Below are 13035 nucleotides of genomic sequence, written 5' to 3'. Positions count from 1 at the left end.
GGCTGTGGAAATATCTCAGTGGTTAGAGCACTTGCTATGCACACATGAGGAACTGAACTTCTTGTAAAGCTGGATAATGCATTGTGTGTCTGTAATTCAGGGCTCCCATGAGGAGATGGGGGACAGAGAAAGAAGAATGTTCAGAGGCTTACTAGACAAGAATAAACTGGTGAACAAGACAACCAGCCTGAAACAGAGCAAAGCGTGAAACTCTGGTTGTCCTCTGACCTCTGCGCGCGCGCACACACACACACACACACACACACACACACACACACACACACACACACACACACACACACGGAGGCATGGGGGATGACAGGGATTTTTGTTTTGTTTTGTTTTGTTTTTTAATGTGATAAGGGTCAAGCCCTGGATACATTAGCTCTGAATTTATCATCTTTATCTTGAACTGTTTTCTCTATTGCATCTTTAATTTAAAAAATGAATAATAACACTGAATATAGTTTTTAAAAATTAGCAACATACAAGATTGTGATTCAACAGGGATAGGATTTTGCTTCTCCCAGGCACATTTGACAAGGTATAGAGACAATTTTTTGGTAACAGCTAAGATGCAGGATGTTGCATCATCAAGAGACTAAGGATGTTGCTCACCATCCTAAGTGCATGCATGCTTACAACAGAAGGTGGCATAGCCCAGGATATCAATCATTCTGAGGTTCTGGAAGCCTGGTGCAGAGTCTAAGGCTCATCTTCCTACATTAGCTCCCCAGAGTGAACTCCTCTTTGCAGTTGGATATATATTTCCAGAAGCAGTTTGTACAAGTGGGCCTGTCTGGGCCACTGAAAGGAACTAAGCTGCTTTCTCTCCTGTTAGATTTTCACACTCTCGTTTTTTCTGTTGCCGAATGAAGAAATAGTACAAAGAATGCAAGTGGCAAAATAGATGTTTTCTGTGCTTGCTGGGGGAGTTTGGCATATGCCCTTGACAAGGAAAAGCTTAGCACACCTGACCCTGGAAGGAATACAGAGGAGGGAGCTGAAGTGAGTTGGTTCCAGGTTCCTATGTGTACCAAACATTCACGTCAGGGAACACAACCCCTTTCTAGTATCTTTGTCTTCATCGCCTAAGTATGTTTTTCTTCTCTTTTGTATTTGGGGGAATGTCATACAATGTGTTTTGATCATATTTATTCTCTCAGATCCTACTCACCCAACTCTGTGCCTTGTCTTTCTTTTTAAATAAACCCATCAAGCACAACTTGTGCTCCCCATATATTCTTGGATGTGTGGCCTTCCAATGAAGAGTGATTGGCTTATTACCGGGTACACTCTTAAAGAAAACTGACTCTCTCCCAGAAGCTATAAGATAGTTGCCAATGGCTCCTCAGTTATGGGTGAGACTTCATGCCTACCTCCACTCTCCATGCTGAGATTTTTATCTGGTTTGAGCTTGCAGAGTTCTTGCACATGCCATCACAACTGAGCTCATGTGTGCCACTGTTCTGTGTTGTTTAGAAAGTACTATTTCCTTATAGTCATCTACCACCTCTGGCTCTTACAATCCTTTCTGACCTTGCTTCCAAAATGGTCCTTGACCCTTGAATGGAGGGGATATGATGTAGATGCTCCACTTAGCAGTGAGTATTCTACAGTCTCTTATTCTCTGCTCTTTGATGAGTTGTCTCTGTGTCAATAACTCTTATAAGAGTTAAGAGATGCACTCATCTATGGATGTAATGTTAACTCATTAAGAATCAGTTTAATACTATGTCCATTTATCAAAAAATGATAGTAGTGGGTTCCCCTTAGGACCCATGATCTTTTCATAGCCTGGTAATGATGAAAGGTATGGGTTTCATTTGTGAAGTGGAACTTTTTTTTTACATATTGATCCCAGTTCTCCCTCCCCCTCCCTTCCTCTTTCCCTCTCTCCCTCCCCACATGCACCCCAACCACCCTCCCTTCCCCTCCCCCACCACTCCACATGTAGGGTGATGCCATCCAGGAGGGGTCATCTAAATCTGTCAAGTCATTTGAAGTAGGGACTAGGACTTCTCTCCTGTCTCTAGGTTAAGGGAGTATCCCTCCATGGGGGATGTGCCTGCAAGGTCCTTTTGTGCACAAGGAATACATCCTGGTTCCACTGTCTGAGGTCCCTTAGGCTTGTCAGGCCTTCTAGCTGAGACCCATGTTCAGGGGGCCTGAGTCAGTCCCATGCTGGATTCCCAGCTATCAATCTGGGGGCCGTTAGCTCCTCCTTGTTCAGGTCAGCTGTCTCTGTGTTTCTGCAACACATAGAGGTCTTGTCCTCTTTCTCTGCATCTGGATTCTAGTTCGGCTCAGTGTTTAGTTGTAGGTGTTTGCTTCTGTTTCCAACAGGTACTAGATGAGAGCTCGATGATGGTGGATAAATTAGTCATTGATCTCATTATCAGGGAAGGGCATTTATGGTAGCCTTTCCACTGTTGCTCAAATTGTTAGTTGGAGTCAATTTTGTAAGTCTCTGGACATTTCTTTAGGTTCAATTTTCTCTTCAAACCTATAATGGCTCCCTCTTTTATGTTCTCTCTCTCTCTCTTTCTCTCTCTCTCTCTCTCTCTCTCTCTCTCTCTCTCCCTCCTGTCTTCTATTCCTCCCCTGACTCAGTCTTCCTATTACGTGCTTTGCTCTCCTCCCCTTCTTTCTTCTAGTTACCTCTCCCCTCACTGCCCCCCCTCACTTCCCATGTGCTCTGGAGAATTTGTCCCTTCCCCCTTCTTATGAATCTCTTAGAATACACCTTGTATCCTAGTTCCTCCAATGGTGTAAATTAGTGGCTGGTGATTCTTTGTTCCAGGTCTAAAATCCATATATGAGTGAGCACATACCATGTTCCTCTTTTTGTTACTGGGTTATCTCATTCAGGATGGTTTCTTCAAGTTCCATTCATTTGCCTGTGAATTTTAAGATTCCATTGTTTTTTTCCCTCAGAGTAGTATTCCATTATGTAAATGTGCCACATCTTCTTTATCCATTCTTCAGTTGAGGGTCATCTAGGGTGCTTCCAGGTTCTTGCTGTTACAAATAATGCTATGAACATAGTTGAGCACATGTCTTTGTTGCATGGATGTGGATCATCTGGGTATAAGCCTAAGAGGGGGATCGCCGGGTCCTGTGGTAAACTAATTCCCATTTTCCTGAGGAACTGCCACACTGATCTCCAAAGTGGCTGTACGAGTTTGCACTCCCACCAGCAGAGGAAGACTGTTCCCCTTTCTCCACATCCTCTCCAGCATAAGTTGTCATTGGTGTTTCTAATTTAGCCATTCTGGAGGAGTAAGATGGTATCTCAAGGTTGCTTTGATTTGCATTTCCCCTGATAGCTAAGGATGTTTAGCACTTTCTTAAGTGTATTTCAGCCTTTTTGATTTCCTCTATTGAGAATTCTCTCTTCAGTTCTGTACCCTACTTTTTAATAGGGTTATTTGGTGTTTTGTTGACTAGTTTCTTGAGTTCTTTGTATATTTTGGAGATCAGCCCTTTGTCAGATGTAGGATTGGTGAAAATTTTTTCCCAGGCTACCTTTTGGTCTTGTCAACTGTGTCCTTTGCCTTACAGAAGCTTCTAAGTTTGAGGAGGTCCCATTTATTAATTGTCGATCTCAGTGTCTGTGCTACTGGAGTTATGTTCAGGAAGCAGTCTCCTATACCAATTTGTTCAAGGAGACCTCCTACTTTCTCTTCTAAGAGATCCAGTGTGGCTGGATTGATGTTGAGGTTTTTGATCCATTTAGACTTGAGTTTTGTGTGTGGTGATAGACATGGGTCTATCTGCAGTCTTCTACACACCATTATCCAATTGTGCCAGCACCATTTGTTGAAGATGCTTTCCTCCCCCCATTGTATACTTTTAGCTGTCTTGTCAAAAATCAAATGTTCGTAAGTGTGTGGGTTAATATCAGGATTTTCAATTCAGTTCCATTGATCTACTTGTCTATTTTTGTGCCAATACCAGGCTGTTTTCAGGAGTATAGCTCTGTAGTAGAGCTTTAAATCAGGGATGGTAATGCCTCCTGAAGTTCTTTTATTGTACAGGGTTGTTTTGGCTATCCTGGGTCTTTTGTTTTTCCATATAAAGTTGATTATTATCCTTTCAAGGTCAGTGAAGAATTGTGCTGGGATTTTAATGGGGATTGCATTAAATTTGTAGATTGCTTTTTGCAAGATTGTCATTTTTACTATGTTTATCCTACCTATCCAAGAGCATGGGAGATCTTTCCATTTTCTGATATTTTCTTTAATTTCTTTAAAGCTACAAAGTTCTTATTATGTAAGTCTTTCACTTGTTTGGTAAGCGTTACCCCAAGATACTTTATGTTGTTTGTGGCTATTGTAAAGGGTGATGTTTCTCTGATTTCTTTCTCAGCCCCTTTATCATCTGAGTAAAGAAGAGCTACTGATTTTTTTTTGAGTTTATCTTGTATCCTGCTAGTTTGCTGAAGGTGTTTATCAGCTGTAGGAGTTCCTTGGTAGAGTTCCTTGGGTCGCTTATGTAAACTATCATATCATCTGCAAATAGAGAAAATTTGATTTCTTTCCAATTTGGATTCCCTTGATCTCTTTTTGTTGTCTTCGAGCTTTAGCTAGAACTTCAAGTACAATATTGAAGACATATGGAGAGAGAGAGGGCAGCCTTTTCTTGTTCCTGATTTTAGAGGAATCGCTTTAAGCTTCTCTCCATTCAGTTTGATGTTGGCTGTTGGTTTATTGTATATTGCTCTTATTATGTTTAGGTGTGTTCTTGTTATCCCTGACCTCTCCAAGACCTTTATCATGAAAAGCTGTTGAATTTTGTCGAAGGCTTTTTCATCATCTAGAAAGACGATCATATGGTTTTTCTTTTCCAGTTTGTTTATATGGTGGATCATGTTGATAGATTTTCGCATGTTAAACCATCACTGCAACCCAGGGATGAAGCCTACTTGGTAATGGTGGATGATTTCTTTGATGTATTCTTGGTTTCGGTTTGCCAGTGTTTTATTGAGTATTTTTGCATCAATGTTCACTAGGGATATTGGTCTGTAGTTTTCTTTCTTAGTGTGTCTTTGTGTGGCTTGGGTACCAAGGTTATTGTGGCCTCGTAAAAAAGAGTTTGGTAATGAACTTTCTGTTTCTATTGTGTGGAACAATTTGAGGAGTATTGGTATTAGCTCTTCCTTGAATTTCTGGTAGAATTCTGCACTGAAGCCATCTGGCCCTGGGCTTTTTATGTTTGGAAGGCTTTCAATGACTGCTTATATTTCGTTGGGGGTTATAGGTCTATTTAAGTTGTTTGTCTGTTCTTGATTTAATTTTAGTAAGTGACAGTTATCCAGAAATTTGTCCATTTCTTTTGAATTTTCAAATTTTGTGGAGTACAGGTTTTCAAAGTATGATCTGAAAATTGTCTGGATTTCTTCTGTGTTTGTTGTTATGCCCCCCTTTTTGTTTATGATTTTGTTAATTTGTTAATTTTCGTTAGTTTGGATAAAGGTTTGTCTATCTTGTTGATTTTCTCAACAAACCAACTCTTTGTTGCATTGATTTTTTTTTTGTATTGTTTTCCTGGTTTCTATTTTATTGATTTCAGCCCTCAAATTATTTCCTGGCTTCTAATCCTTCGGGGTGAGTTTGTTCTAAGGCTTTCAATTGTGCTGTTAATTCTCTAATGTGATTATGCTCCATTTTCTTCATGTGGGCACTTACTGCAATGAACTTCCATCATATCACTGCATTCAAGGTGTCTCATAAGTTCGGGTATGTTGTGTCCTCATTATTTTTGAATTTTAGGATGTCCTTAATTTCTTTCTTTATTTCTTCTTTGACCCAGATATGGTGCAATTGCGCATTGTTAAGTTTTCGTGAGTTTTTGGGGTTTCTGCGATTTGTGTTGTTACTGAATTCCATTTATAAAGCATGGTGGTCTGCTAAGATACAGGGGACTATTCCAATTTTCTTGTATCTGGTGAGGTTTGTTATCCTGCCTAGTATGTGGTCGATTTTAGAGAAGGTTCCATGTGGAGCAGAGAAGAAGGTATATTCTTCTTTGTTTGGATGGAGTGTTCTATAGATGTCTGTTAAACCCAATTGAGACATTACTTCTGTTAGTTCTTTTCTTTGTTGAGTTTCTGATTGGTGGTCCTGTCTAGTGGTGAGAGTGGTATGTTGAAGTCTCCCACTATAAGTGTGTGAGGTTTTATGTGAGCTTTGAGTTTTAGTAGCGTTTCTTTTATGAACATGGGTGCCTTTAGGGCATAGATGTTCAGAATTGAGACTTTGTGTTGATGGATTTCTCCTGTGATAAATACAAAATGACCATCTTCATCTCTTTTGGTTAATTTTGGTTTGAAGTCTAACTTGTTAGATATTAGGATAGCCATACCTGCTTGCTTTTTGTGTCCATTTGATTGGAAGATCTTTTCCCAGCCCTTTACCCTGAGGTAATGTCTATCTTTGAAGCTTAGATGTGTTTCTTGTATGCAGCAGAAGTGTGGATTCTGTCTTCATATCCATTCTGTTAGCCTGTGTCTTTTTATAGGTGAGTTAAGACCATTAATGTTGAGGGAGAGTAAGGACCATTGATTGTTAATGCTTGTTTGTTTGTTTTTGTTTTTTAAGATGTGTTCTTGGCAGTGGTATTGTGAATATATTTGTCCTGCTTTATCCTTAGGTTCTGGTGAAGTGGGATTATCTGTTGCCTCTGTCTTTGTGAGCATAGTTAACTTCCTTGGGTTGGAGTTTTCCTTCCAGAACTTTGTAGGGCTGGATTTGTGAAAATCTGGCTTTGTCATTAAATATCTTGTTTTCTCTGTCTATAGTGATTGAGAGTATTGCCAGGTATAGAAGCCTGGGCTGACATCCGTGGACTCTTAGTACTTGTAGAACATCTATCCAGGATCTTCTGGCCCTGAGAGTTTCCATGGAGAAGTCAGGTGTAATTTTGATAGGTCTGCCTTTATATGTTACCTGTCCTTTTTCCTTCGCTGCTTTTAATATTCTTTCTTTATTCTGTATGTTAGGTGTTTTGATTATCATGTGTCAAGGGGTCTTCTTTCTTTGGTAGGTATGCTTCTTAGACTTTCATGGGCATTTCCTTCTTCAGATTGGGAAAGTTTTCCTCAATGATTTTGTTGAATATATTTTCTGCACCTTTGAGCTGGGCTGTTTCACCCTCCTCACCTATTATTCTTAGGTTTGGTCTTTTCATGGTGTCCCACATTTCCTGGATGTTTTGTATTAAGGATTTGTTAGATTTACGATTTTCTTTTGTCGATGAATCTATTTCCTCTAGTTTATCTTCAGCGCCTGAGATTCTCTCTTCCATCTCTTGTATTCTGTTGGTTATGCTTGTGTCTGTAGTTCCCGATCGTTTGCCCAGTTTTTCTATTTCTAGCATTCCTTCAGTTTGTGTTTTCTTTATTGTCTCTATTTCAGTTTTCAAGTCTTGAACCATTTCCTTCACCTGTTTTTTCTTGGCCTTCCAATTTTTTGTTTGTTTTTCTTCCATTTCTTTAAGGGATTTTCTCACATCGTCTTTTCAGGGCTTATATCATTTTTATGATGATAATTTTTAATTTGTTTCCTTCTGCTTCATCTGCTTTTGGATGTTCAGGTCTAGTTGGTGTAGAGTGCCTAGATTCTGGTGGTGTTATGCCTGTCTTTCTGTTATTAGGTGTTTTCTTGTATTGCCATCTTCCCATTGCTTCTTCCAGTAGGTGTAGGTGGGGGTCTCTTTTTCTCTCTATGGTACTCCCCAGGTGGGCTTAGGTGGGTCAGAGGTTCCATGTCTATAGCTCTGGGTGGTCCAACCTCGCTAGAAGGTCTCTCCTCAGGTAGGAGCCCAGTGATGGTGGATGGGGGTCAAAGATCAGGCTTCAGCAGAAGACCAGCAATGGGGGTCAAATATCCCCAAGGCTGGGACTCAGGATGTTTTGAGCTTAGATAGGCAGGTCTAGCCTGGGCCTGGCAAGCTCCAGCTGAGGCTTCTTTAGCAGAGGCCTGGCGATGGGGGTCAAGGATCCAGCCCACAGGAACTCAGAGTGGCCCCGCGGGGATAGGTGGATCTCTGGGAGGGGCCTGGAATTCCTGTAGAGGACCAGTGGTGGGGGTCAGAGACCAGGCAGGAGGAGATTATGGGTGGTCCTGTGTGGATAGGCAGGTCAAGTGTGCTCAGAGCAGCTCCAGGAAGTTCCCTGAAGGTGACAGGATTGTTGGCTCCACCTTCTTTCCCAGTGCTCAACCAGAGCAGTGGGACAGTGGGCAGGGTAGGGCACAGGGTAGGGGAAGGGCAGGCTCTTGGTGGGTGTGGGTGGGTGTATCAGAGCTCGAAGAGTGCTCTCAATAGGGACAGGACACAGGAGGAGGGAGATCCTGACCAATCCAGGGAGTTCCCAGGGAAGGATGTGGGGGGATTCTACCCAAATTGGTCCCAGACTCACCTCTAGCTGAGGTCTGGTGATGGGGGGTCAAAGATGATTGGGGTCAAAGACTAGGCTCTGTGAATTGGAACTTAAATCCGGTTTTTTAAAATGTGGTTAGTTACTCCCATATGTGTGTCACTATTGAACAACTGGTGGGCCTGCCTTGTCAGTCCAGCCTGTATTGACCCTTGCAAGATTTACAGCTTAGTAAGACTATTATTACTAACCACCACCACCACCCCAGAGATTACAAATACCACTATCCAGCACTATTAAAGCTAGCCAGCAGGAAAGAAGCTTCCAGGTAAATAATAACTTGATTTTCCCAAATCAAGTTTGGGTTCCCAAATCAAGTGGTGGTTTGAGCAATAGGGTTCTTGATGTTGAACTCTGGAGGGTAAACAATAGCATTGGCAGCCTGCAGTGTTTGGGGGTCTGTGGGACCTCATTGGCCAATAACTCCAAAAGAGGTAATCCATTCATGGCACTAGGCTGTTTATATGTTAGCCTATGGTATAGATCCATTATAGGATGACTCCAATTAACTCGAAAGTCCTTTATGTGTCAATTTTTATATCGAGAACTAGTAAAGCCAAGAAAAATACAACAGAGGAATAGGACAAAGTCTAAAGATGGTCTGATGATAACAGTGGTGCTGAATGAGTCTGGTGGGTGATGTTCTGCAGGTAGAGGACTGGCTGATAGCTTCTGTCTGGTTGTCTTCCCTTTCCTCTTTAAAATTATTGGTAGTGGGGGTAGAGAGATGGCTCCACCATTAAAACTTGTGGAGAACATAGGTTTAGTTTTCAGAACTGACATGGTTCATAACCATCTATACTCCAATTACACTTTAGATATAAGGAACACATGTGATACACATGCATACAGTCAGACAACATACACAGACACACAGACACACATAATACATACACACACGCACACACGCACACACGCACACACACACACACACACACACACACACACACACACACACATATAATTGGAGGGCCAGGCATGATTATATAAGCTAGTTGTGAGCCAGGCATGACCATAGGAGCTGGCTTTCTAAACCACCACCTCCTCCCTTATAAAGTTTCCTATCATCCTTTCATCTCATGAAATGGCTTTCAATTTTGGTTGCCCCTGAGTTACATGGAGAACTTTAAGAAAAATCTTGGTGTGACCTAGGCTAATTAGATTAAAATATTTGGGGTGAAATCCAGGCATCCTGTTTTATAAAGCATTTGGGGTAATTCCACGGTGGGAAGCATTGACTTTAACAGCATTGGTAGACTTTAGGAGCTGCAACACGGTGATATTTTAATTCTTTTCTTTCCTCCATATCCATTAGCTGAGACTCTTCCTTGGAGAAGAGCTTCCCTCTGTCGACTCTTAGGTTTACTCTGAATGTAGTTCATATGAGGGCAAGCGAAACAGATGCACCATTCTTTCTGTTCTTTTACCAGCAGTCTGGACATTGAGTCAGTATCCTGCCAACCTCCAATGCGAGCAGTGGACTAGGAAGAATTGTGGGGTTTCTGGTGCCATCGTGAATATATAGAATATAAATAGGTATTTCAGATGTGGTGGTGTTGAATGCTCTGCTGTCATGGTCTTTTTCTAAGTTGTTCTGTGTGTAATGCTCAAATTTGCTCATGGCTTATGCAGTTCCTTTGTGCCTGCCTACTTTTCCAATAAGGCAAATAGATCTTGATCCTTTTTGCCTTCTGGAACACCCATACATTCTAGACACATATGGAACATTTTCTGTTCCAGATCTGAAAACATTTTTTTAAGATGGAGTCTCTTTGGCCCAGGCTGACATCAAGTTCTCTATGTGGCTCAGGCTGCACACTCATTCTATCTCAGCTGTCTGAGTGCTGGGATTGCATGTATACACCACCATTCCTGGCTTGGGGAGTAATTCTTGAAGGAAGCCCAGATCTTTCAGCAGGCAATTGTATGCAGAGACCAACAGTCTGAGTGCCAGAGGTACTCATGATTCCTGAGAGAACTACCACCCATACACCTTACTGTTCTTTCATTGGCTGTATCTAATATGACAAACAATGCTTCATGCTATAAGTATTTGAGATACAGGGTAGCAAAATTAAAATAAAAATATTTACTTTTGCTTCTGGAGAAACCAAGCATCACCCTGAAGAAAATGGAAAAACAAAACAAAACAATAGGCTTTTCTAGTCCTAATCATATTCCCCTGACCCCTCAATTTCCCACTGGCCGAGAAGCTGAGATTAGCACTTCAGCATATGAGATGAGGGAGCATCCATGATCTGGTCCACTTTAGAGACCATACCTACTCCTTGGAGTATTGATTATGACGGTTCTCTGTACTGACTGTCTCTTATGATAAACAATAGACTTCCTAGTGTGGCTTATACTTTTATAGTGACTTCTCCATAATCAAATTTATGTCACTTTGTGGAAACCTCATTGAGTTTTTAAGAGTGTCCCCAAAAGAGATGGTTCCATCCATCACCACAGGGAGAGCTGGCCCTGATGGCATGGGCCTAAGAGAGCTGGCTCTGCACCTTGCCTGAGGGGGTGGTCCCAGTGGTCAAGTCGGAGCATCCCAGCCTCCACCCAGACCCACATCCTGAGCCTTGGGTTGGCCCACCCTAACATCTACCCCATCTATGACCTGCGTGCAAAGGAACTGGTCCTGCGGAACAATAATCACAGGATCTCCATGACTCAGGGCAGCAACAGGATATCTGAGAGGAGTTTTGGTGAAGGTCCAATAATGATGGTATTCCAGGGTTCTTGAACCAGACCCATGACTCATTGCAATGAAATTTTGTGCGTAGGGCTGATTGGACAAAAGGAGGATGTACTGCATGACAAACTGTAGCTCCGATGCCACTAGGATGAATGAAGAGGTGTTAGAAAGATAGAGGAAAGGGGTGGGTTTTGTTTTGTTTCAGTTTTTAATTTGGGGGGCATACTGCAGGGGTGAGGGTTGGAGATGGAGGGACTGGGGGTGAGCCTAATTGGGGTACATGATATGAAACTTCTAAAGAATCAATAAAGAATTATGTTTTTAAAAAGTGTCCCCAAAAATAGAACAAGTTTGCACATGTAGATACTGGTGCTCCAGGAACTTAATTTCATGTGAAATTTCTCAGCTAGGAACTCCCCAACTAGAGACTACTGTGAATTCATGTCCCTTGTCTCCATGCAGAATGAACTTGGCGTTATGGTTTCTCACTGAAGATCTATTCACTTTTCCACTCCAGCTTCAGTTCAATAGTTCCCATGAGTTAGGAGCCAGATTTTTTACCTTTTTAGTCTGAAATCACAGCCCATTGAGGACCTTAACTTATGCATAACTCTTAGTTCCAGCTTCCTGTGTCTTAAAAGTGCAAAGCTAGAGCCAGGCATCATGAGACATATTTGAAATCTCAGTACTTGGCATGCTGAGGGAGAAGGATCACAGGTCTGAGTTAGCCTGGACTACATGGCAAGAAATAATGAATAATAATAATAATAGTAATAATAATAGTCTATGAGTTCAGAGAAAATGCCAAACAAGAGTCAGTTCCTGCTCCATTTGCAAGCCTCCCAGATACCTAAAGAAAGATGCTGATTTAGAAATTAACAGAGGTTAATGAGTTTATTTCTAAATCTACAATGTCAATGTGTCCCTCCTTTTGCATCATACCTATTAATTTCTTCCTCTCTTACTGGTCCAGGTTTGCTAAAGTTTGCAGATGATATTGGCATGGGAGGTACCAGAACACAGACCATCTCCCTTGGCCAAGGCCAAGGCCCTATTGCTACCAAAATGATCCACAAAGCCATCCAAGAAGGAACCTGGGTGGTTCTACAGAACTGCCACCTGGCTACAAGTTGGATGCCTGCACTGGAGAAGATCTGTGAGGAGGTTATTACCCCAGAGAACACCAACTCAGAGTTCAGGTGAGATGCTGCCCCGTCTGGGCAAGGCCCTGGGACCCAGCTCAAGCTCTAAACAGCATTCTGGTAGTTGACAGTAAAAAGAGGGGAGAGATAGTCCTGTCCTTGACAAACTCCCAAGCTAGCAGAAACAGCTCATAGAATGGTCTCGATGGCAAGTATTCTTCCTTGTTTTTCTATTGCTATGATAAACACCATGACCAAATACAACTTGGACAGGAAAGTTTTATTTCAGATTACACTTCTGGGTAACTGTCCACCATGAAGAGAAGCCAGGGCAGTAACTCTAGGTAGGAACCTCAAGACAAGAACTGAAGCAGAGAATGGGGAGGATCATTGCTTGCTGGCTTGCTCTCTCTGGCTCATGCTGCCAACTTTTCTATATATCCTTCCTAACTCCCCCATCCCCAGGAGTAGCCCACAGTAGAATGGGGTACTCCCAAATCAATCATCAATAAAAACAATCTCTTACAGACAGCCACAGGCCAGTCTGATTGAGACGACTGATCCTTCAGTTGAGGTTCTCTCTTGTCCTCCCCTGGTCTATGTGTGGCCTAAACTTACCTACAGTTGCTTCTCCCAGGGGAGCACACGAAATGCCTGGGCCATGGCGATTACAAGGCCAAGGCCACTGGGCAGGCTGTGGGGGTGTTGCAGCTTAAGAGTCGCATGGTATGCCTGGCATGGTGGCACAT

At 42.1% G+C, this 13035-nt stretch overlaps 1 protein-coding gene across 1 annotated transcript in view; it reads left to right on the top strand.

The window, feature by feature from the left end:
* Dnah3 (dynein axonemal heavy chain 3) overlaps positions 1 to 13035 on the top strand; it is a 179165-nt gene that overhangs the window by 146170 nt on the left and 19960 nt on the right. Inside the window, exon 53 of the mRNA XM_051192820.1 lies at positions 12118 to 12343. Coding sequence (XP_051048777.1) covers positions 12118 to 12343 — 226 coding nt within the window. The remainder of the gene's footprint in view (positions 1 to 12117; positions 12344 to 13035) is intronic.

The sequence above is a fragment of the Phodopus roborovskii genome, unplaced genomic scaffold, assembly GCF_943737965.1.
Source record: "Phodopus roborovskii unplaced genomic scaffold, PHOROB, whole genome shotgun sequence".
Lineage (NCBI taxonomy): Eukaryota > Metazoa > Chordata > Mammalia > Rodentia > Cricetidae > Phodopus > Phodopus roborovskii.
Note: the sequence above shows the minus strand (reverse complement) of the source record. Positions and strands in the feature narration are given on the sequence as shown.